Source organism: Canis lupus, chromosome 32 (genome assembly GCF_011100685.1).
Source record: "Canis lupus familiaris isolate Mischka breed German Shepherd chromosome 32, alternate assembly UU_Cfam_GSD_1.0, whole genome shotgun sequence".
NCBI classification, from domain to species: domain Eukaryota; kingdom Metazoa; phylum Chordata; class Mammalia; order Carnivora; family Canidae; genus Canis; species Canis lupus.
In genome coordinates this window covers 11,670,468-11,696,365 of record NC_049253.1, presented here as the reverse complement: position 1 = coordinate 11,696,365, position 25,898 = coordinate 11,670,468, and the positions used below count along the sequence as shown (strand labels likewise).

Below are 25,898 nucleotides of genomic sequence, written 5' to 3'. Positions count from 1 at the left end.
CGCATGAACAAAGAAGCTACAATCATTTTCCTTTCAAGAAAGGGGGAATTATTTTCTTGAGTCAAAATAATTTTTTTCATTATTAAACATTACACACAACTGTTCCCTTTTCAAAATTCACATCTAGCAAGATTTTTAAATGAATCTTAGCTTCACAACTTAAATATAAATTCTTCTGATGCCTAACTGAAGTAAAACAAAAGTTCAAGAGGTTGCTACTGTTTTTCTCGTCTAAAAAAAAAATTACATCAAGTGAATATTTTTTGATTAGCACAAACCTAACAGCATGAATTGAAAGGAACATGGAATATTTGCTCAAAGGAAGCAAGTTCTATATAGATTCTATGTGTAGAGAGAAGAGAACTCTCTATCAGGAATACATAATTTTTAAACATAGACACACCCAATTTCTAGCACATTCTACTGACAAATCTTCTCAGTTTCCAAAACCACTATTAAACATCTAAAAGGAGCAAAACCACCTCAAAGTAAGACAAGATATCTGGACAACATAATGTGAAGTCCCTGCCACATGAGTTGTCCATTTTATTTGGGATTCATTAAGATTTCCAGAGACACAGTCAGCTATTAGAAAACAAAGTGTTCTTCTTCAACTTGTACATATAAGACCTTTTATTTCATAGCATTTCCTTTAAAACAAAAACAGACCACAAGCCAGGCCAAAAGCAAGTGTTTATATACCTAAACCTCTCACCCACCAATGTTGGGAGCACTACAATCACCTAGCATTTATGGGTAAAGAGAATACAAGGGGGGCTCCTGGGTCGGGGCGGGGGGGTCAGTAAACATTTCACATGCTATAAATCACGTAGGCCTAGAAATATTTATTATGAATGTATAAATAGTAAATTAATTCTAAATGTTACATGGGTTCTTAAAACTTTTTTTGCTTGACTCAACACAATCTAAGAGCTAACATATACTGTATCTGTAATCTTTGTTCAAAAGGACAGTTGTTAGGTTTTTATCTGGACCAACAGACAGAACATTCACTACCTGAAAATAGTACTATTCTTGTCTTCTCTTTCAAATCTTCCTAAAGAACTGTGAACATGTTAATAAACATAGTGATTCCACATTCTAAGTTTTGCCATTAAGTATTTTCTGTACTTTTTTCTTGAGCCAAATCTGCTCAACAGATTTGAAGGCTAGAGCTCATTCATATTTTATGTAACTATTAAATTTCTATTATCTAAACTACATGCATCCAAAGCATGAACACCAAACGACATTCTGGCAACACTTTAAAACTGAGCTGCGAAGTCAGGTTTTTATGTGCAGTATAAAATCCATTTAGAGCACTAAACCACCATTTCATAAAAAGACAAACCTTTAAATAATTTATAGCACTAGTAAATCTAGTAGACTTAAAAACAGTATTTAAAATATCACTTTAGATTAAAACCAGCAGCAAGAAGCCTACATCTTTATGTCATAACACACCAAGTTAAAATGCAATACTAGCAGGCCATCTAGTGACTATCCAAGGGTTAGGGGAAAAATGTGAATCCAAAAATCCTCTGTATTTTTCAGTGTCTTCTATTTTCTTGAATAAAATATGCCCAAATGAAGCACATTAAGAAAATAAAGATGCTCTGACCAAGCACTGAGAAATTATTTATATAAATGAACATATTTCTTTGCCCCAATTACATTACACAGGCCAGATCAAAAGAGAAATAAAACAATCCAGAGATGACTGAGGATACATAATATTACACTAACCAAAATACCTATCATCCTAAAATATCCTTTGTACAGAACATCAAAAACATGTTTTTCTTGGACAATGAAGCCATTATCTCAGAGTAAAGAACGTTAAAGAAACAATATCTGGTATAATTCATTTCAGGAGGGTCTCTCCTAAGTAATACCAAGCATCAGATAGAAAAAAATCCTTTGCTCTTATGGACAGCCCTTCTCAAACATCTGCATTCTCTAGAAAGCCCCAAAACATGCTGCCCTCTCTGCTCCAATAAAAAACTTTCCACATATTACAATGGGAAATATATATTTAGTCTTTGTGTCTAGTTCCAGGCACAGAGCTCTTAAAACCCTTGGAACCTCCTGATTGGTTAAGAGTGTGTTTGGTACAAAAATGTGATGGCTCCAGGCTAAGGTGGTCCTCAAGAAAGACCATGCCATACTTATATCAGAAGGCCGGAACTTTCAACTCCATCCCCAGAACTGAGCTGGGGTAGAGGCTGATGGAACCTCCATAAAAACCCCTAAAGGACAGATTCAGAGACACACTGAGTTAGTGACAGCATGCCCACAGAGTGTGTAGAAGCACCATGGCTCTCTCCCGGACCCATACCTTGTTCCATATGCCTCTTCTGTTTGGCTGTTCCAGAGTCACATCCTTTATAATAAACTGGTAATGGTAATGGTAAATAAAGTGCTTTTGTGACTTCTGTGAGTCAAATTACTGAACCGGGGGGGGGGGGGGGGGGGGGGGGGGGGGGGGCTGGGTAACCCCTGAACGTGCAGTCAGCCATTGGGTATCTGGGCACCCAATTTATAGCTGACATCTGAAGTAGCGGCACTCCTATGAGACTGAACCCTTAACCTGCAGTTTCTTTTCTTTTCTTTTTTTTTTAACCTGCAGTTTCTGAGCTAACAGTGGACAGTTACTGTCAGAACAGAATCAAATTGTTGAACACCCAGTTAGTGTCAATTAGTTGAGTATGAGGGGAAAAAAAAAAAACCCAAAAGTCTAACAAATGGAGCCTGTAAGAGGAAATAAAACGTACTTACCTTTATTATTTTAGAAATAAGATTTTGTTTTATATGGTTTAATAACCCAAGGCACTCATTTACCATTTATTTTTTTAATACCTTTGCCATTTCTTTTTTTTTTTTTTTGTATTTATTTATTCATGAGAGACACACAGAAAGAGGCAGAGACATAGGCAGACAGAGAAGCAGGCTCCCTACAGGGAGCCTGAGGGGAGACTCAATTCCAGGACCCCGGGATCATGCCCTGAGGCAAAGGCAGATGCTCAATGGCTGAGTCACTCAGGTGTCCCTCATTTACCATTTAGATTTAGGTTTCAGGACCTAAGTAAATTAATTCAGCTGGCATGAGGTACCCCAGCTTTACAAGGTAAATTAGGTAACTGACAATCACTTCCTACTTCACACTACCTAGAACGAACCTTTCACACTAACTGGTGACAGGCATGGGCAGTTTACAACTTTATAAGTCAGTATTCCTTCCAATCCAGACAGTGCCGCCTCTGAACTGCTCTGAAGTACTTTGAAAATATTCTAGGGATGCCTGGGTAGCTCAGTGATTAGCATCTGCCTCTGGGTCAGGTTGTGATCCCGGGGACCTGGGATCAAGTCCTCCATCAGGCTCTCCGCAGGGAGCCTGCTTCTCTCTCCGCCTATGTCTGTCTTTCACTGTGTGTGTGCGCGTCTCATGAATAAATAAAATAAAGAAAGAAAGAAAGAAAAAAAGAAAGAAAGAAAGAAAGAAAGAAAGAAAGAAAGAAAGAAAGAAAGAAAGAAAGAAAGAGAGAGAAAGAAGAAAGAAAGAAAGAAAGAAAGAAAGAAAGAAAGAAAGAAAGAAAAGAAAAGAAAAGAAAGAGAGAAAAGTATTCTAAAAACATCAGTTCCTTCTAAGACCCAATACTCTCAAGTTCTCAACCCAATGTCATTTAGGAAAAAATGATCAAGGAATGTGAAAGAGAGCCACAGGAAAGGCGTATTTCAGAAACAAACTGGAAATGGAAAGAATCTAGGTATAAGGAAAGGCAGTGTAGAAAAGTGTGGGTTGCAGCATTTAGCAGACCATGTTCAAATCCCACTCTGCTCCCTCAACAGCACTGTCCTGGGACAGACAACTTCACCTCTCTGAATCGTCTCCCATTGGTAAAAGGAGGATAATTATAACTACTACTCTGAATTTTAACACATTACTGTGCTACCAATGTAACTACTAAAAGGCCTTGCCTCTGCAAGAATTCTTGCTGGTTTCCGTCTCTGCACAAAACATTCCCTTCTAGTGAACACAATTATATTCTTAGACATAATGATGATTAGTGCAGAACCTCTAATCTTTATATCTCCACTCCTCACTTTGACCCCTGCCCTAGGAATGTCAGCCCCTTCACCTCGCAATCTAGATTTATGAAATTAGCTCTACTCTGTGACCTCACATAACCCATTTTTAGAAAACCTTACAGATGCCTCTGTGATGACAACAAAGTTGCACTGCATGTGCCACCCGCATCACCAGGGATAGTTTGCTTTGGAAGGTACACACCGCACTGAGTTCCCTTGCGATCAGGTTGCAGCAGGCAAATGGACTCCTTGTATTGCCAACTAACCATCAACTCCGAGCTGAATGTCAGGTATTCACTGGCTTACCGACATGCCCTAATGCTCATTTGAGATTTGACTTTGTAAGAAAAACGACTGAAGGAGGGGACGCCTGGGTGGCTCAGCATTTGAGGATCTGCCTTTGGCTCAGGGTGTGATCATGGAATCCAGGATCGAGTCCTACATCGGACTCCCCTCAAGGAGCCTGCTTCTCCCTCTGCTTGTGTCTCTCTGTCTCTCATGAGTAAATAAAATCTTTGAAAAAACAAAACAAAAAAACAAAAATGATCGAAGGAGAATCAACGCCAGAACAGAAATAGTCACCTGTGTATGTATGTATTTCTTCCTTTGACTGTATTCTTAAATTCCATACCATGCTATAAAAGAAAAAAAATGAAGATATTTACACTGTCAGTCTAGTCTATAACTGTAAATAAAGGTGATAAGGACCAAAAATTAAGGTCCATGAGGCAGGAATTTTTACTGTTTAATTCACTGCCATGTCCTCAGTGTTTTACAACAGTACCTAGCATGCAGGCACTAAATTAACAGAATCAACCAAGTAAAACACAGAAATACATACTTTCAATGGGAAGTGAAGCCATATCTTTTCCCCAAAGGACAGTGGCACTAAAAGAAAGCAACTGCATTCTGCTCCTTTTTTCTCTCTAAACAAAAAGAAAAGGAGGAAGTGGTAGAGGAGCAGGAGGAGGGAGAGAGAAGAGAAGGAGAGGAAGAGAGGGGAGGGGAGGGGAAACAAGGGGCACCTGGGTGGTTCAGATGGTTAAACATCTGACTTGATTTGGGCTCAGGTCATGATCTCAGGGTTATGTGATCAAGCTCCATGTCAGGCTACGTGCTGGGCATGGAGTCTGCTTGAGCTTCCCTCTCTCCATCTCTGCCCCTCTTTTCTATCTCTCTCAAAAAAATAAAAAATTTAAAAAAGGCAATTGCATTAAGGAGCCATTTGCATTTCTTCTGTTACCACCAAGCTTTAGAATAAAAATAAATAATTTTTCAAAAGAAAATTTCTCCATCTTTAATATAAGCAGAACACCTTTCTGGTTGTAGATTTAATTACATTGCACTTTAGGTACAATGACAAGGCTGTTGAAAGTAAAAGCCAGAGGCATATGGAAATCAATCTTAGGAAATCATACACTGGAATAATAGGTGTAGAATCCAGAACATCCATGAGCAAGTTATTTAGTTATCTTGGGAATGATAGAAAACATATATAAAAGTACTCAGCACAAAGACCACTTGGAAGCTGTCACAGCAATTCAAGTGAGAAGTGGTTAGAAGCTAAACTAGGAGAAAGGCCACTGGCCCTCAGATTCTAACAATCAAAACAAATACTTTAAAAGACAGTGCCCTACATTACAGGACCCTTAGAGTAAGTATTCAGTAAATGTTAATTTTTTTATCTATCCCTTTTTCAAACCTTGAATGAAACAGTCCAATTATCAGATTATCTAGCAGGCATAATATAGGGTAACATCTCTTTTAAAAAGCAATTCGTAAATCAGTAATTAGGGGATATTAGAAGAAAAGCTTTAATTAAAGTCACAGAGATGAAGGCAACGGCACCAAAACATAAATAAATAAATAAATAAATAAATAAATAAATAAATACTATGACAGTGAAAAGATGCTCCATGTCATTCATCATCAGGGAAATACAAATCAAAACCACAATGAGATACCACCTCACAGCTGTCAGATTGGCAAAAATTAACATGTCAACAAACAAGAGATGTTGGCGAGGATGCAGAGGAAGGGGAACCTTCATACACTATGGGTGGGAATGTAAACTGGTGTAGCCACTCTGGAGAACGGAATAGAGGCTCCTCAAAAAGTTTAAAATAGGGGCAATTGGGTGGCTAAGACTGTTGGGCATCTACCTTTGGCTCAGGTCCTGATCTTGGGGTCCTGGGATCAAGCACCGTATCAGGCCCCTCCTTAGCAGGGAGCCTGCTTCTCCCTTTCCCTCTATTCCTACCCCCACTCATGAATAAATCAGTAAAATCCTTAAAAAAAAAAAAAAAAAAAAAACCCACACCCTCTCTCTTGCTCGCTCTCTCTCTCTCTCTCAAAAAATAAAATAAAATAAAATAAAATCTTAAAAAAAAAGTTGAAAATAGAGCTACCCTATGACCTAGCAATTAGACTACTGGGTATGTACCGCAAAGATACAAATGAGGTGATCCAAAGGGGCACGTGTACCCCAATGTTTATAGCAGCAATGTTCACAACAGCCAAACTATAGAAAGAGCCCAGATGTCCACTGATAGATGAATGCATAAAGAAGACATGGTATAAAGTATCTATGTGTATTTTCCTGATGTTCTATAAAACACTTACAAATCACTGATTAGACATGAAAACTAGATAACCCAAACTAGCAGAAAATAAAAATCTGTATAGCTTTCTAACATTGATAAGACAAATCTCAAGTTAAAAAAAGGTAAGCTCCATGTACAAAAAAACGCCAACAAAATTATAATCAAAATAAAAAGGAAAAATACTGGAAACACAGACAACTACTCCAGAAGAGTAAAAGCAGAGCAAGAATAAGCAGTCTGCTGAAAATTAAACAGAGATTCCAGGATAGAACTTCATGTAACAAGAGGAAAAGACAGCCAATCTACAAAATCATAAACATTCCTGTGCCCACCACAGAGCTGAGGTCCTAAAGCAGTACCAAGAACAGCTTCCAAAGAGTGACAAGTTCCACCAAGAAAAGATAAGACTCATGAACATGCCCTTTAGGAGTATACGGGAGGAAGAGGTGGCTGCAATAAAAGCAGGAAAGAACAGCAGCTAAATGTTTTAGCACTCTTCAAGGCTGAGTGAGGACTGGTGTGTCAGGTTCACAAACCTGGGAACCCCAAACACCAGCAGTTCTCTACACTCACTCACAAGCAAGTCTACCAGGGTGCTTGGATGCAAGATCGGGAGCAGGTCTGGAGACTAGAGAGCTCCCCGCAGTGGCACACAGGTACAAAACTCTGCCCAGTCCCTGGACCACAGTCTCATACAACACACAGGGTCTTCAGCTGATGGGGCAGGGCAGGAAACTCTCCCAGGGCCCACTGTTTCTAGCGGAAGGGTAGAAGTAAAAATAATCTGCTGAAGGGACATGGAGGAAACTCTCTTGGCCCAGGATATCCTGAACTGATACAAACCAGAAATCTCCATATGCATGTGACCAAGACCATCCAGGTTCAAAGCAGAGATTGGCTACCATGCAGGGAGGTGAAGGGACACTGACAAAGACCCACTCTAAGACCCCAGAGTATAGGTCCTGCCTAAGATTGGGGCTGGATCAGCAGAATTAAGAACCACCACTGCTTCCCCGTCATGAGCCTAAAACCAAGTCCTAAGCAACAGCAGGACTCTTTCCACTGAGAAAAGAGTGACAGTACGTAGAGGGACTCAATATGAGGTGCAGGCATCCAGGGAAGCTCAGAGTGGAGCAGAAACACTAAGAAAAACCCGCTAGCAGGCCAGATCCCACATTAGGTACAAGGTAGGACAGCCTACCCCTAGAGGAATTTGAAGCTAGTGGTGCATTAAGAGTAGCTACAGAATAAGGAAACCCAAATCCAACTGAGCTACTAACTAAATTAACTCAACATACTACACTTACAGTGTGACAGAAAAAAAAAAATTCCCAGAGCATACATAGTATTTACCTCAATCTCTACTATACTTCCACACACGTCTAGCATTCAATTAAAATTTACAATACACCAAAAAGAAAAAGCCAGCAATAAGAGATACAGCAAGAACCAAAAATGGCCTGCTTGGAACTATCAGGTAGGACTTTAGCTATGATTACTATATTAAAAAACATAGTGCAAAAGTGGACAACATGAATAGACATTTCAACAGAGAGATGTACACTATAATCTTTTTTTAAAAAGCCAAATGATGATACAATTTTTGTAACGATTATCAGAGTTTAATAATGCTAAGAGCAAATCAATATACTGGATATAACTGAGGAATAACTAAACTTGAAAATCAGCAGAAATTATTAACACTACAAAATTAACATAAAAAGACTGAAATAAAGGCGCCTGGGTGGCACAGCATCCAACTTTTCGTTTTGGCTCAGGTCTGACATCGGGATAGTGAGACTGAATCCTACACTGGGCACAAGTTCTGCTTAGGTTTTCCTCTCCCTCTCCTTTTGCATCCCTCCCACACACCCTCTTTCCCTCTCTCTCTAAGGTAAAGAAATAAATCTTTGGGGGGGGGGGGTGGAAATAGTGACAGAACAGAGCATCTAAAAGCTGTGGGATAGTATTACATTGCCTAACGTATGTGTAACTAGAATCCCAGGAGGAAAAAGAATAGGGCCAAAAAAATATCTGAATAGATAATAGTTAAGAGTTTCAAAAACAAATAAGGGGAACAAGAAAGCCAAGGAACTCTAAACTGAAAGAAAAAAAACTAAAAATACTGCAAGACCTAGACACAACATACTAAAACTGCTAAAATTGGGCAGCCCTGGTGGCTCAGTGGTTTAGCGCCGCCTTCAGCCCAGGGTGGGATCCTGGAGACCCAGGATCAAGTCCCACATCAGGCTTCCTGCATGGAGCCTGCTTCTCCCTCTGCCTGTGTCTCTGCCGCTCTCGCTCTCTCACTCTCTGTCTCTCATGCATAAATAAAATCTTTAAAAAAAAAAAAAAAGTTAAAAAACAAAAACAAAAACACCTCAGCTTTAAAAAAATAAAAATAAAACTGCTAAAATCTAAGGTATAAGAGAAAATCTTGAATTGAGGCAGAAACAAAAAGAAACATTACAAGGAGAGGAGCCAAGAAAACAACTGCATCAGACTTCTCATCAGAAATACTGCAAAACAGAGGACCATGGAGCATCATCTTTAAAGTATTAAAAGGGGAAAAAAAAAAAAAAAAAAAAGGAACCTGTCTAACCTGTCTACCCAAAATACTATGCCCAGCAAAAATCAAAAAAGGGGCCCCTCGGTGGCTCAGTCAGTCAGACACATGACTCTTGATTTCACCTTGAGTTGTGACCTCAGGCCCTGCATCAGGCTCTGCGCTCTATGAGTCTGCTTGCCCCTCTCCCTCTGCTCTTCTCTCCCAAATAAATTAAATCTTAAAAAAAAAATAAATGAGCAAACCAATTAGAAAGGTTTTATATCAAATCTTTCTCAACTCACTCCACTGTGCATCCCAGAGTACTATGCACATGCTGAAATCATGTTTCTAATGCACCTTCTAGCAGTTGAACGTTCATTCCAATTTTCATCACCTGGTATATAAATCCCTCAAGGACAGAGACACAACTGGTTAATCTTTGTATTGCTAGTGCCTCAAACTGTGACAAACTACAATAGTGGGCTTTTGATAGACGTCTGATTGCTGATGCTGTAAGAATGGATACTGAAGAGAGGGAAGCCAAAGACACAGCAGCAGGACCAGCACCAGAGCTCAGAAGCTAGTTAACAGGAAACCCAGACAGCAGAGAGACAAAGCATAAAACCTCACAGGATGGGGTCTCATGAACCTGCAAACAGTACAGCGGTGTGTATAAAGAAAAACATCAGAGCAGTACCATTATGCATTATTTCATTTATTCAACTAAAATGTTTAGATAAGGGAAATATATTAGGAAGGTGGGTCCCACGTTAATTATCACATTTACAATATGAAAAATTTCTAAAGCTAACCACTTATAATATATTCAGACATAGGTAATTTTTTTAAGTTATATGTCTAATATATCCAGTAAGAGATACTAGATGAAAGAGGTTCATGGTAATACAATTTTAAAAATCAAGAGAATGTTCAGATGCGATTGGCCACAGTTAGGACAGAATGGGGCACAATGAGGCATTGCTGTCTGTATACCACTATGTCAGGAGTCCCTGCACAGCACTAGGCAGCAAAGGTAAGGACATCCTGACTAGGAGAAGAAGGAGTAACTACTGACACCCATACAAAAGCCTGATCCTTCCCAACTAAGTAAACTATGTGACCCTCTGTTGGGACCAGGAGAGTATGAAGAAAGAAGCAGGGAAGGAAAGAAGAAGAATTTCTAAAAACTGAACTGGACTAAACTCTGAGAATCATGTACCTCCTAGAAGGCCTGTGTGCTTGAGAAGCCTCTTTACACTTCCAAATGCTCAGGAACCAGAGAAAGATCTTTAGGTCTTCAAACCTTGCCTCCCTAAAACTCAACCATAAGGATATCATCATGCTGCACATGTTACACATCTGGGCACTCTCTAAAAGTCTAGGAAAAGTTAACTACGTTACTACATTATGTACCTCAAATTAAAAAAAAGTACAATAATATCAAGTTGAAGAGCTGAATAATCAAAATTGAATATATTAGATGTTTGTGCGGTAAAATTACTGGTAAATAAATAAAAGACTATCTGGCTTTCAAACTTCCTATGGTTTACGTTGACCAGGATATTTCTTATGTTGTATACACTGGCACCCCCACAACACCTAACACAGGGACATACATGCTTAGAAAACTGTCAGCACCATAAAGACTTTGAAATACAAACAGTACTCCATATTACCACCACCTGTTTTTTTGGCAGGGGAAGCGTATATGACGGATATACTTAATCTGATAATTCCCTCTTGGACCTTCTCTTACCCGTTCCTGTAGAAGTTCTACCACCTGCTGGACACAGTCGTTCACATCACAGGAGTCTGTCTTCAGCACCAGTTCAGGAGCTTCTGGTTTTTCATACTCAGAATCGATACCAGTGAAGCCTACAAAAGGTACCAGATGGTAGAGGAGGTGTAAATTAAAATGGGTTTATCTCTTCAGTGTGAGTCTCTGCTAAATAGAATGAAGTTCGTATTTACGCTGCCCCTTCTGAGTTACAGGGTTATAGTACTGAAACTTCTTTCTTGGGAGAAGATTTTTTTATTTTTTTAAAGATTTTATTTATTCATGAGAGACACAGAGAGAGAGAGACAGAGACACAGGTGGAGAGAGAAGCAGGTTCCATGCAGGGAGCCCGATACGGGACTCGATCCCAGGACTCCAGGATCAGGCCCTGGGCTGAAGGCAGACGCTCAACCGCTGAGCCACCCTGGTGTTCCTTGAGAGAAGCTTCCTTTTTTTGGGGGGGCGGGGGGAGGGGAGAAGATTTCTGATTAAACTTTCATTTCTCCCTTAAACATGTACTGTCAACTCTCATTCACATTTCAATTGAATTGCATGAACACCAAATCGCTGGTTCCTAGGGGAAACGTGGGGTTAGGTTCCTGCCTCAGTCACCACAAAATATTTTGATCATTCTTTGTGGTATGAAAACTAAAACACAAAGGCTAAGTGCCACTTTGTTCAACCTCAGCTGGGAACACATACTTGGAGTGACTAAAATTTTCGCCACTCTGAATGTGTCTACAAGTGACTGCCAAGGCAGTGTGAGTATTGATATGGGGGTTAAAAAACTGGGCAGCCCGGGTGGCTCAGCGGTTTAGCACAGCCTTCAGTCCAGGGCGTGATCCCGGAGTACCGGGATCGAGTCCCACGTCAGGCTCCCTGCATGGAGCCTGCTTCTCCCTCTGCCTGTGTCTCTGCCTCTCTCTCTCTCTCTCTGTCTCTCATGAATAAATAAATAAAATCTTAAAAAATAAAAATAAAAAAACTTAGTGAGTAGAAAAACTTGCAAGTATGGACTCTCCAAATAATGAGGGCTGTCTATTCTTCTTTCATCTTTTCTAAGGAAATACCTAAACTGCCTATGGAGAAATAGGAATTAATATCAAGGGATCCAGAGCATCTTAATTTCTCCATAGGATTATAGGATATGGTACCTAAACCCTGGGTATAAGCCAAACTCAACAAGGTTCTCTTCCTCTCAATGCAAAAACTGACACCAAATTATAATCACAGGGATTATCTGTAGGCAAATTGAAGCTCTGCAGGCTGCTTCTGCCACCAGAATTAAGCATTCAGGCAAGATAAATTAACTACTGTTAGTCTTAGCAAAACATTATAAGGAAGGTAATCCTATGATATCACAAAATATACTCACAACCAAACAAAATTAGTTTAGATATTAATCATTATTTAGATTTTCCCTTTAAACATGGAATTGCCAAGAAGAGAAAGAATGCCTGATGTTTCCTAAGAACAGGCTGAGCTGAAGATATCCTGTTCCTACCCTACACCCTTGGTATTAATTACCCCATACATAAGTCACTTAGGGCCTATCTGCCTAGGAGTGCTCAGGTCAACCTTGAGGTAGAATGGTAAACATTAATTTAAAATCATTACTATTAAGAGGAACAGTCACCAAAAGAGTTCTAAAATATATACTATAGGGCATCTCGGGTGGCTCAGCGGTTTAGTACTGCCTTCAGCCCAGGACCTGATCCTGGGGACCCGGGATCAAGTCCCACATCAGGCTCCCTACATGGAGCCTGCTTCTCCCTCTGCCGGTGTCTCTGCCTCTCTCTCTCCTCTCTGTATTCTCATGAATAAACAAATAAAATCTTTAAAAAATAAAATAAAATATATACTATAGTCTACAGCCAACTTATTTTTTTCTATTTCATATTTCTTAGTATCACATGAAGTTCTGAGTCCAAGAAGGAGATTTCTGTATTACCAATATTCTTAATAGTCACAATAAAATAGCTGTGGAAAAATAATTCTGGTCAAAACACTAGTTTCGGGTTTTTGTTGTTGTTGTTGTTGTTTAGAGAAAGCATGTGCCTGGTGTGAGGAAGGGCAGAGGGAGAGAGAGAAGGAGACAATCTTTTTTTTTCTTTTTTTTAAAGATTTTATTTATTCATTCATGAGAGACAGAGACAGAGAGACAGAGAGAGGCAGAAGACACAGGCAGAGGGAGAAGCAGGCTCCATGCAGGGAGCCCGAAGTGGGACTCAATCCCAGGACTCCAGAATCATGCCCTGGGCCAAAGGCAGGCGCCCAACTGCTGAGCCACCCAGAGATCGCCAAGAAAGAGACAATCTTAAACAGGCTCCATGTCCAATGCAGAGCCTGATGCAAGGCTTGATCTTACAACCCTGAGATCATGACCTGAGCCAAAATCAAGAGTTGGACATTTAACCAAGCCACTCAGGTGCCTCTAAAACACTAGTTTTTAAGCTCCAATTCTCAAATGGAGCTATACAATGGAATCACCAGGTCCCATCCCTGAGATTCTGATTTCACTGGTTTCAGATTTTTAAAAGTTCCCCCATGTAATGCTAATGCATAGCAAAGCTTGAAAACCACTGTTAGAAGACCTGGCTTATTATAGCATTTTAGCATTTAGCCCTGGAATTATCTTCCTAGCTAATTTATCCTATAAGTGATTATAATAAACATATACTTAAGAACAACATTAATGGGATGCCTGGTGGCTCAACAGTTAAGCATCTGCCTTTGGCTCGGGATGTGATCCTGGGGTTCCGGGATCAAGTCCCACATCGGGCTTCTGCATGGAGCCTGCTTCTCCTCCCTCTGCCTGTCTCTGCCTCTCTGTCTCTCTCATGAATAAATAAGTAAAATCTTAAAAAAAAAATGTATATTTAGGTAGATAATAACTATTACAGTAGTAATCATGAAAATAATCTAGCATTAGAATGGCTGACACAGGGGTGCATTTACAGTTTAGTAAATGTCACATAAAGGCCTATAAAAACCTGAGGTCTGCTGAATGTACGCAATCTCTTCTGCCCTCAAATGCTTACCACCATGCCTCTGAAACAGCATTGATAGGGAACTTTCAAGCCCCATTCTGACAATGAGTAAATGATTTTTTTTAAAACAAACAACTCTACAATCAGGAACTCTAACACCATGGCAAACACAAATAAATGTTTGTACACAGACACACACACACACATATATATTAACCTAAGGAACATTTTATCAACATCAACTCGGAGGAATTTTTAAAAAATATTTATCTATTTATTTGGTGGAGAAAGAGAGAATTCAAGCACACATGCACACAAGCAAGAGGAGGAGCAGAGGGAGAGGGAAAGAATCCCCTCATCCACTCCTGCTGAGGAGGGAACCCACCATGAGGCTCAATGCCAGGACTCTGAGATCATGACCTGAGCCTAAACCAAGAGTCAGACAACCAATTGAGCCACTCATGTGCCCTTACTCAGAGGAATTTTAAAATGCTCAGGAAAATAACAGAGAAAACTAAGCTAATACAAACACACTCCTAAATACAAATACATAATGTAAATTATACATGATTCCAGGTATTCTGCATGTGTTCTTATTCATCTTGGCATCCCAGCACCTTGGAAAGAGAAGGCATTGATCAATGTATGTTGACATCCATTTCCACTACCTCTTCTAAACTATCCAACAAGTATGTGTGTGTCAGGTATCAGGCTTTGGGCCTCACACTGTGCCAAACTCTAATGATACTCATAAGTAGCTTACTCCAGAGCCAGAGACAAAATTACCTCCCTCATCAATCGATCCTTGCAAAAACAACAAAACCAACTACATTAAAATAAGATTTAGACTTCAGGATCCTAGACACACCACTTTGCTTCTCTTTGCCAAATCTCTATTATGAAAAACTGAAGTGAAAACTGGTCATCAACAGACAGAGGGTGATACAGATGATACAGAGCTAAACTAGTTTCCCTCCCAATGTCATCAATTATTCAAGTCAGGCAACCTGTTGAGTCAAGAAAGTGCAGGCTTCATGGCTGAAACTGAGTCTCCATGCTGGCACAACTGGATGTCAGCCTGGCCTAAGTAACTAGACTTCACCATGGCAGGTAGAACTTGCCCCAACTGCTAACGTGTCCTCAGGTCCAAATATAGAGAAGCCCAAAATAATAAGCATTGTCCTTCGTGTTCCACCTTTTCCTACATAGGGCCAGAAGCTGAATGACAAAATCTTGAATTCTCAGAGCCCCCAGGAGCTTCTGTAATAGTCCCAGACATCATACTCCCTATTGGGAAGACATCAAAGTTACCTGTATAAATCATTGATCCCTACACAGTGCTGACCAAGTAACTGATCCTTAATTTTTTTTTTTTTTAATGCTGGCATGTCTTCTGTTAACAATAATAGAACAGAACTAATATCCAAGGATGTCTAAAATATGATTGGTATCAAAGGCCACAGCAGACAGGTTCTGAATGATGTCTCTTGCACCCAAATGTTCTTCTCCACAGCTGAAACTCTAGGAGCAAACCATAAAACCTAAAAAGCAAGGTATCTCTATTTTGATGGAATCGGCAATATGTTAATTCAACCTAATTCAATAATTGTACAAAGAATGATTAAGGGACCATTCCAAACACCATGATATAAACAAGAACAAGACACTCTTTGCTCTCGATAATGTTTGTAATTCGGGCATTTTTCCCATTAGCTATGGAATTTTCTTCATTTTCATGGGAACAAAAAGCAGAAGTGACAGCAGCTAGCAATTGATACCCAGTGTAATGATAGGTACCTAATTACACCAAATAGGTTTCCAGCAGTCCCTAAGGACCCAACCTTCTAAAACTCTGTCTTGTGAGTAGGATTCCAATCTGATCAACAATTGCAACTTATACACAGTGCCAGGTAGCACTGGTAGACCTCAGAGACACAAGAGTATAGTAAGACCCATCCTCTCTTCTTAAGGAGTTCCAACTTGTTTGAATACACCTAATCTCTTAGTAAAAACCATCAGTCTCAGATATGGTAAGATTAAATATGCTGGCTGGCTGGTTCAGTCAGGAGAGCACAGAGCTCTTGATTTCAGTTTGAGTTCGATCCCCACATTGGGTGTAGAAATTACTTAAAAGTAAAATATTTTTTTAAAAAATGCAAGCAAAGAGAAATTAGGAAAAACAATAATATTTACCTTTAATTTCTCCAGCCCGTGCTTTTTTGTAGAGTCCTTTGACATCCCTCTGTTCACAAACATGCAGAGGAGCATCAACAAATACTTCAAAAAAAGGTAAACTTGCACCTTCATGAATTTGCCTTGCATTGTTGCGATCCTTGGAAAAAAGACATACAGAAACATCATAAAAAGTGCTCATATGAATCAAAGGCACTAGAAATATCAGGGATGAATAAAAGTACTTTTTCAGCTGAGTCAATGGAAAATAAATACACAAAACTTAACTTATATTTTAAAATATAACCTGAGGTATTGCCTGGGACCCAGTCAGCTAAGCCTCAGACTTCAACTCAAGTCATGATCTCAGAGTCCTGGGATCTAGCCCAGTGTCATGCTCCATGCTCAGCAGGAGTCTGCTTGAGGATTATTTCTCTCTCCTTCTGCTCCTCCCTCCTCTCATGCGAATGCACTTGCTGTCTCAAATAAAAAAAATCTAAAAATATATATGTATGTATCTATAAACTGAAAAAAAATAAATCCAGGAAATCATTACGTTAACATACCCATTCTTTATAACAATTTTAAAAGGTATACTATTCCAAAAATCCAAGATACTGGGGAATTCCAGGAGGGAAAACAATAGATATCCTACAAAAACGTTCACCTAAATTTTATGAGGAACCAAAGCCAAAGCCTAGCCAAAAAGCAGAGATGTCACCAAGCCTCTCTCTCATAACATGTTCAACTTCAGCCTTAGCTGGCTTGAAAGCAACTTCACTTCCCAAGAAGTTCATTCAGAACCCTGAGGATGGTTTATCCACTTGCCAAATACAAACTCCTGTGGCCACTTCTCATCTCGAGCATTCCCAAAACTTTACTTTTCTGCCCTGCCCCTAACCCCCCTACCACTCTCTCTCTGGTCATCACCTTCATCACTCCACCACATCCTCTGGTACGGTTTCCTATCTGAGTCAACCTCTTCTTTCTGGTCTTAGCTAAAACCAAGTACCCCCTTGAGATCCACTCATCTTTCCATTCCCAAGTATAAGCTCCACATTCATACTCTGTACACAAGCAGTGGCAGTGTCTCCAAAGCCAGCCCCTGCAACTCCCACCATTCTATCCTCACTTGGTTCATTTTAGCATTCACATTCCTTTTGGCCCCTCTGACAAACCATGCCTACTTCCACTGTCACTACTCTCATCTTTCCTATTTCAAAAAGAAAATCTCCAGGCACGAATGCTCTCCACCTCCTCTCTGCCACATAAATGTATCTATATGCCCAATAACCTTTGTCTCTCTCACTCCTGCCACTTCTCCCTTCCAATTCCAGAGTCCCTTCTCTCTAATGGATCGGCCTTGTTCAATCCATTAGCCCTACTCCATCTGAAATCTTCAGCCTCTGCCCTCTCTCTCTACCTGCTTTATCCCCTGCAACAAACTACAAGTCACTCATCCACAAAAAAACAAGTGAATTAACAAATCACCCAAAATCCCTTAATTGTGGGTACTCTTCAGCCTTCAAATCACAGGACTTTCTACTGCATCTCATACTATGAACCCAACGTATCCCGATGATGCTACTCCTTGGTCATTCCTAACGCAGGCTCCCCTGGGCTCTTACTACTTTCACATCCCTTCAACACTGGTGTCACCCACACTTCTTTAGGAGTCCACTGAAGAAGTCCCACATTAAGTCCTTGAGCACTTTTCTTGGCAGCCTTCACAATGTCAACTATAATATATACACCAACGCTTAAGCCTGAGCCAAGCCCATTTTCCTGAAATTACACACTCGTTTCAAACTTCCTCCAAAATATGCCCACTTGGGAGATCCCACAGGTACCTCAAAATTAATATGTCCACAACTAAGTTCATTCCTTTTTCCCCAAGCTAGCATCCCATCCATACTGCCCAAATCAAGGATGATAACGCTATTTACCCAGAATCCCAAGAGTTATTCTGGTTCCTTCCCTTTGCCCCACACCCTCACTCTCTGTGCACTGTCACAAAGTCCTTTGGATTTTGCCTTTCAATATTATATCAACCCAGTTTGCATTTCTTCCCTACTCCCTAGTTCAACCTCATTCCTCCTCTGGTCAACTGCTATACCCTTTCATTTTTTTTTTTTAATTTTTAAATTTTATTTATTTATTTATGATAGTCACACACACAGAGAGAGAGAGAGGCAGAGGCACAGGCAGAAGGAGAAGCAGGCTCCATGCACCGGGAGCCCGACATGGGATTCGATCCTGGGTCTCCAGGATTGCGCCCTGGGCCAAAGGCAGGCACCAAACCACTGCGCCACCCAGGGATCCCGCTATACCCTTTTAAAAGTTTGTTGGCTTCTAGCTTTGATCTACTCAAAGTCATACTCTAACACTGTCCCTGATGACAGAGGATGCAAATTCAACCACGTCACTAACATCTCAGAGATTCTCCACCACCATCTGGGTAAAATCCAAACTTCTTAAATGGAAAAAAAAAAAAAAAATCCAAACTTCTTGGTGTGAGGCATCAGGCCTTCTATACCTGGCCACACCATTCTCAGTCTTGCACTTGATGTTCTATTAATAATTAATACCTGCCTGGTTTACAAGGCTGTTTGGGCCTTATGCCTTAGCCATCCCTCCCCGTCAGAAAGCCTCCACTTCTCTCTTCTGCCTAAAGCAATGTGCTGGGCCCCTGGGGGGCCGGGGGGGGGGGGGGCAGGGGAGGCGACTCTAAAGCAGCACGACTCTGTGAAGTCTTCCAGGAAGCTCAACCTGCATGCCCAGGCTGACGGAGGGCCCTCCTTCCTCTGGCTTCTCAGAGAACCCACTGTATACTTGTCATAGTTCTTATTCTGATATAGTGATATCTTTTCATTAGCTTTACAACCATAGCATGTAGCAGAATGATTAAGTTGTGACCTTAATGGATTCTGACTGTCCTTTTTATTTATTTATTCATGAGGAACACAGAGAGGAAGGCAGAGACATAGGCAGAGGGAGAAGCAGGCTCCATGCAGGGAGCCCAATGTGGGACTCAATCCCGGGTCTCCAGGATCACGCCCTGGGCTGAAGGGAGGTGCTCAACCGCTGAGCCACCAAGGCGTCCCCCAACTGTTCTTTTTAAATGAAGCTCAACTTCAACCAGGATTCAATTAACTAAGTTAATGATTCTGAAATCCATCTCAATTCTACACAGCTTTCTTGAGTTCAATGACCCACTTAGATAGCCACCAGGATTTCAAACCTAATCTACCTAAAATGAAAGAGTCATCTCCTCCCTGCCCATCCTGTATTTTCTACCTAAATCAGTCCATCTTCTATTCAGAAAGCACCATCCTTTATGTTCACCCCAAATTCAGCAATCAATCAGCCACCATATCCTACTGATGCTACAGGCTCAAGAGCCCTCAAATACACCCCATCTTTTCCATTCCCATTGTTGCTGCTTGAATTCAAAAGTCTCACTAGTCTCCTATCTCCAGACCACTCTTATTCCAGACTTTAAAGAGAACCTCACTAAAATGCAAACCCAGAGACAGCATTCCGTAATACAATCTCAAACTGTTAAGTCCTCTATGGGGCAAAGTTCTGAGCAACCAAGATTCATCATCAGACCTCTGCCAACTACTCTAACTTCATCTCCCCTCAAATTCATTCTACACGGCAGTTGTAACAAACTACCAACAGTTTCCCCAAAAGACCAAACTCCCTCACATTTCCATGCTGCTGCAAACACTGTACTGTTTCCTCTGTTGAAACAGCTTTCTTCCTCTGGTCTCACTGGTATGCTCTGATTCATTCTCTAGGACTCATTTCAAGCAGCATCTCCTCTGTGATTCTTCCACAGCACCTTTCATATACATTTACCTAATCACCTGCTGCAACATATTGTAACTGTTCACATCTCTATTCCCACCAGACTAGCTAGGAACTATCGGGTTTATTTTTAGAACCAAGATGCCAAGTTCAGTGGTGACATAGAATATACATATCCCATATTTTTTTTTTTACATATCCCATATTATGTGGTTTGATGCGAATATCACAGATTTTGACATGTCCTAAGCATAGTCCAAACCTCATTCTTCGTGCTTTTAGAGATGAGATCAACAAATTTTGCTCGATACTATGGAAATAAGGGGACCAAAAAGCAGATCAGCATATACTTTTAGAGACCCAGGTGACAGCTCTCCAAATCCCATGTTACTCTCTTCTCTTCCAAAGTTACACAAATTCCCAAAAAGTGCAAGAATATCAATTACTATATTACTATGAAAACTGTTCATATCCAAGGATTCAAGAACTCAAAACAACTATTATTCTCTTATACACTTCATTATCTAGTATACTTTAAACTGATATATTGACACTCTTCCCAGTATTTCAGGAAAATAAAAAGTAGGCCTCACAGGACCTTTTAGGACTCCTGCCATGGTTCAATTAAGTGAATCTTTATAATAACACTCCATGTGATACTTACCTATAACTCCTACAGCTCGTACTTTGATGCTGCTTTTAAAAAAGTCTAACAATCCAAATTCATATACAGTACTACAACCATGCTTTTATTTATCATATTCACTGAATACTTATCACACCAGGCACTGTGCTAAGAGCTCTGACTGCATGATTTTCCTCAGAGAAACCTTATGACGTAGGCATTATCTGAGCTTCTGAAGGTTAAGTCAACTGGCCAAGGTCATAACAGTAACTGGCAGGGTTGAGATTCCAACCCATTATTTCTGGTCCCAAAGCCCCTCACTTTAACCACCTACTAATTTACCTGTTCTTTCATATCTGAGTTATGCTGTGATTTAATAAACACTAAATATCTACTGTGTTCCAGGAGATGGACTTGGTTACAAAGATAAACAAGACAAAGTTTCAGCCTTTGAGGAACCAGTGGAGTTTAGAGGTAACAAAGCATGATGGGTGAGAGCATGGATTCCAGTGACACTGGGTACATATCTTTGCTCTACCATGTACAGTATAAGACCCTTAGTAATTTATACCTGTCTCCCCAACCTCTGCCTTTTTTAAAGACTTTTTTTATTTGTGAGATAGTGAGTGAATGGGAGTAGAAGCAGAGGGGGAGGGAGAGGAAAAGAATCTTTAGCAGACGTCACACTAAGTGCAGAGCCCCAAGTGGGGCTTGATCTCAAGACCTTGAAACCATGACCTAAGATGAAACCAAGAGTCAGACACTTAACAGACTGAGTCACCCAGGTGCTCCACCTCTGCCTTCTTCATTGGGTGATGAGAACTAAGTGAGTTAATTTATATACATAGTTGCTGTTCAATAAATGTTAGCTGCTATGATTTTTATTATTACTATTATTGCTGCTACTATTAGCACCACCAACCAATGAACTGGTATTCATAATAAAATAATGCATTAAGGTACAAAAATAAGGGCACCAAAGACAGATACCCCACAAAGACCAAGGGACAAAGGGAAGGTACTCAGGAGGAGATACCGAATAGCATGAATCTCAAAGCATGAATAGAAGTCAACAGACAAGGAGAAGAGTGCCTTCTGGGCAGAGACAAAAATCTCACAGTGAGAAATACAATGATTTTTTAAAAGAGAAATACAAAAAAGTGAAATGGTACTAAAATAAGAGGGAGGGTGTAATGAAAGAGGAGACTGAAGACCTGGGAGTAAAGAAGCCATGGTCAGGCATATGTGAAGAAACTTAAGACTTTCCCTGGTGTCTAACACATGTTGGGTGTTTACTGTATGTCTATTGAATAGTCAAGCCTGAAATAATTTGGCCACTGGCTTGAGGTCAACAAGTTCAGTTATACTTCTGGAGGGGGCGGGGGTCATAGCAGGTTTTATCAAAACTGAATTTACTTAGAAAGTCACAGCACAGAAATGTTGTAAGCTAATTATTTCAATTTGAATTTAGCTTCGGGGAACCTGGGTGGCTCAGTCAGTTAAGTGTCTGCCTCTGGATCAGGTCATGATCCTAAAGGCTCAGGTCATGATCCTAAGGTCCTGGGATTGAGTCCAGCATCGGGCTTCCTGCTCTACTGGGAACCTGCTTCTCCCTCTCCTTCTGCTCCCCCTGCTTATGCTCTCTCTCTCCCTGTCAAATGAATAAACAAAATCTTAAAAAAAAAAAAAAAAAAAGGAAGAATTTAGTTTCAAATGCACATGTCAGTGTTTAAACTGTTCTGCCTGACAGCATATTCTCAGTCAATGATATGAGAACAGCAATAGTACCAAAGCCACATACCTGAGTATAAGGTGATATAAAACTTGTGATGCATACTAAGCCGGCATCTGCAAACAGCTTAGCAACTTCTGCAATACGTCGAACATTCTCTTCTCTGTCTTCAGGACTAAAGCCAAGATTTTTATTGAGACCTTGACGAATGTTGTCACCATCCAAAGTGTAGCATGGGATACCATGACAAACCAAGTACTCCTCTAAAGCCATGCTCACTGTGGTCTTTCCTGCTCCAGATAAGCCTAAAATTCAACAGTCCAAGCACATTTCAGATGCAACGTTAAATGGATAACTACTTAGTAATAAAGAATTTAAATCACAGCTGTAATGACATTCATTATTCATAGCAATTTCTCAATAATACTTACACCACATTTCTCTATAAGATTTACATCTTAGCTAGAAAAACATCTGTAGTTCAAATAAAATAAGCATTTGTGGTTTTGTGGTCTTTTTAAATCACAATAGACATTTATTTAAAGTAATACATTTGCAGCTCAAATAGTCCTCAATTGCACATTTCAGGTTTACCCAAACTCTTAAAAATATTTGAGGAGAGAGTTGCAACCATAGATTTCAACTCTATGATTACTTCTTTGTCCATTCCTTCTCTTCTTTGCTGAGTAATTTCTTTCAGATAGGCTTCAAGGTAGAAATTACACACCTTATGTTTTGTCCACCATTCTTTAGGCAAGATCTGCTTCCTCCTGATCAGATCCAGTGCTCTCTGAATGTTCAAACACCCTGTGGTTATAAAGGTTCTCAGGAAGCTTTATGGCCTCTTCACATCATCATTCTCATATACTGCATCAGCTCACATTAACTCCAGTTTATTGAACTGTGCAGCACTGGATACCACTTCTGAATACCCTCTAGCCACCGGCTTGATGCTATGAGAGCAGGTCTGTTCGCCATTCTGACCTGACTACAGCGTTGACTACTTAAGCATTTATATTTTTAATAATTCCTGTTTATGCCCTAAGGTATCCTAGAAATTACGGTTTCAGAGAGTATATATTCACTTTGTTCTTGTTACCACTATTCCAAAGCTACATGCCGAAGTAAAAAGAGTGACGTGCCCAAATTATTTTCTGTGAGGTAAGAAAAAGGACAAAAGTAAAACTAAATATTATAAAGTCATCTCTATATCCCAGGATCAACACATCCCATAGACTACCATGATAAAAGTATCTGGATGTGCAATTTATAATATAATTAACTTTGAAAGAATATCCTCATTTCAACTCACCTTCCTCTACCAATGATGTTTACTTCCTAAACAACAAGAAGGAAAAGGAAAGCATACATTTATGCACTAATACTTGCAACCTTGATGAGTATATAAGTACAGAATTCACAGCTAAGACAGTGATCAGGTAAGAGATAAAAAGTGAGGTCTCATGTAGATTCCCTTGAAAGAAGTCATGATAGCATAGAAGGCTAACTTAAAAAAAAAATGTTGTTAGGAGGATCAATAGTATTAGTTGCTTTATATATTAAAAACTTGTATTTGGGGAGCCTGGAAGGCACAGTAGGTTAAGTGAGAGACTCTTGGTGTCAGCTCAGATCTTGATCTCATGGTTGGGAGATCGAGCTCTATTGGGCTCTGCACCCAGTGTGGAGTCTGCTTGAGATTCTCTCTCCCTCTGCCCCTCCCTTTCGTGCTCTCTCTCTCAAATAAATAAATCTAAAAACAAAACAAAACAAAACAAAAAACGTGCATTAATAACAGATGGTATTTTCCAAAGACGGCTGCAACAGATTTTCCCATCTGCAATCTCTGAAAATGTGACATCGCCATTGTCACATCAAGAGGTAGAGTCTAACTCCCTACCCAATCTGGGCTGTACTTAGGATTCACCTACTGCCAAAAGGATGTAGTGAAAATAACAATGTGTGACTTCCAAGGCAGGATCAGGAAAAGCTATTATGCAGTTTCTCTTGGACCCTCCATTTGAGAGAAGCCTGCTCTTAAATATCCTGAGGCTACCATGCTAGCAGAATCAAGAGCAGGTGGTTCAGCCAACTAAGCTCCCAGCTGACAAGTAGCATCAAGTGAGTTAATGATCACTGACACCAGCCAGGTGAGCCTATAGACATCAGGGAAAACAACCCAGCTGAGCCCTCCTGAATTCCTCAAGCACAAAATGGTAAGTAGATTAAAAATTTGCTTTATTCCCCTAGGTTTTGGGTAATTTGTTACACAGCAACAATAACTGAACAAAAACATGGAGGCAGAAGTTTCTGGTTTTTGTTGTTTTTAACCAGCAGCTGAGCATTAAGTATGAGGGGAAGAAAAACTCTGAAACCTGAACTCTTAGACTTTTTATACATGACAAACAGATAATAAAAATATCTATTTACGGATGCCTGGGTGGCTCAGCAGTTGAGCACCTCCCTTCGGCCCACAGCATGATCCTGGAGTCCTGGAATCAAGTCCCACATCAGGCTCCCTGCATGGAGCCTGCTTCTCTCTCTGGTATGTTTCTGCCTCTCCCATTTCTCTCTCTCTCTCTCTCTCTCTGTGTCTCTCATGAGTAAATAAATAAAATCTTTAAAAGGGAAAAAAAAGAGTACCTATTTATACATACATGTGTATATATATTGATTTTATGTATATATTAAATTTGAAACAAAGTAAGAAGAGAAATTGCTAAAAACCTAATTACTGACATAGGAAGCTTCATTGAGATGATTACAGTGAACAGAGACAAAAAAGGCAAACAAATTAAAGCAGGTAGAAAAGACTTAATTACTGGAGAGATAATATAAAACTCTGATAAGGAAAAGTAGCATACCTGAAGAAACCAAATGTACTAGAATAATTAGCCCCCTCCCCACATTCATATACACCTGGAAGCTCAGAATGTGGCTTTAGTTGGAAACAGGGTCTTTGTGGATGTAATTAATTAAAATGAGGTCACACAGTACTAGCATGGGCACTAAATCCAGCGAATAGTGTCACTGTACCAGGCCCATGAGGATGAAAGCAGGGATTGGAGCTCTACATCTGCAAACCAAGGAGCACCAAAGATTGCCAACAACCTCCAAAAGCTAGGAGAGAGGCCAGGGCAGATTCTCCCAGAAGGAACTAACCCCAGAACCTTCATTTCAGACTCCCAGCCTCCAGAACTGTAAGAGAATTAATTCCTACTGTTTAGCCACCCTGTTGCTTGAAATAATCTATTTCAACGGCCTTGGGAAACTAGTATACCAACCAATATAAAAATACAAAACAAACAAACAAAGAAAAAATATATATATAAAACAAAGTTTATCTGAAATAAAATCTGAGAAAAAGCAAACTACACTCCAGAGAAATGGCAAACCACTCAATAGCTTGATGGATCCTGGTTAAGCCACTGAATTGCAAGAAAAAAAATCTTTACGTTCATTTCCAACAATGAAATGATTTTTTTTTTTTGTCAAAAAAAAAAAATCAACATAGGCTATAGAAGACTGAAAAACATAATTAACAAGCTTGAT

At 40.0% G+C, this 25,898-nt stretch overlaps 1 protein-coding gene and 1 pseudogene across 2 annotated transcripts in view; both read right to left on the bottom strand.

The window, feature by feature from the left end:
* Positions 1-25,898, bottom strand: part of PAPSS1 (3'-phosphoadenosine 5'-phosphosulfate synthase 1) — a 98,839-nt gene that overhangs the window by 56,770 nt on the left and 16,171 nt on the right. For both annotated transcript variants that reach the window (XM_038581948.1, XM_038581947.1), the window contains 3 exons: positions 22,419-22,654; positions 16,201-16,339; positions 10,997-11,115 (listed from right to left, as the gene is read on the bottom strand). In XM_038581948.1, coding sequence (XP_038437876.1) covers positions 10,997-11,115; positions 16,201-16,339; positions 22,419-22,654 — 494 coding nt within the window. The remainder of the gene's footprint in view (positions 1-10,996; positions 11,116-16,200; positions 16,340-22,418; positions 22,655-25,898) is intronic.
* On the bottom strand, positions 23,001-23,443 carry LOC111093632 (annotated as a pseudogene).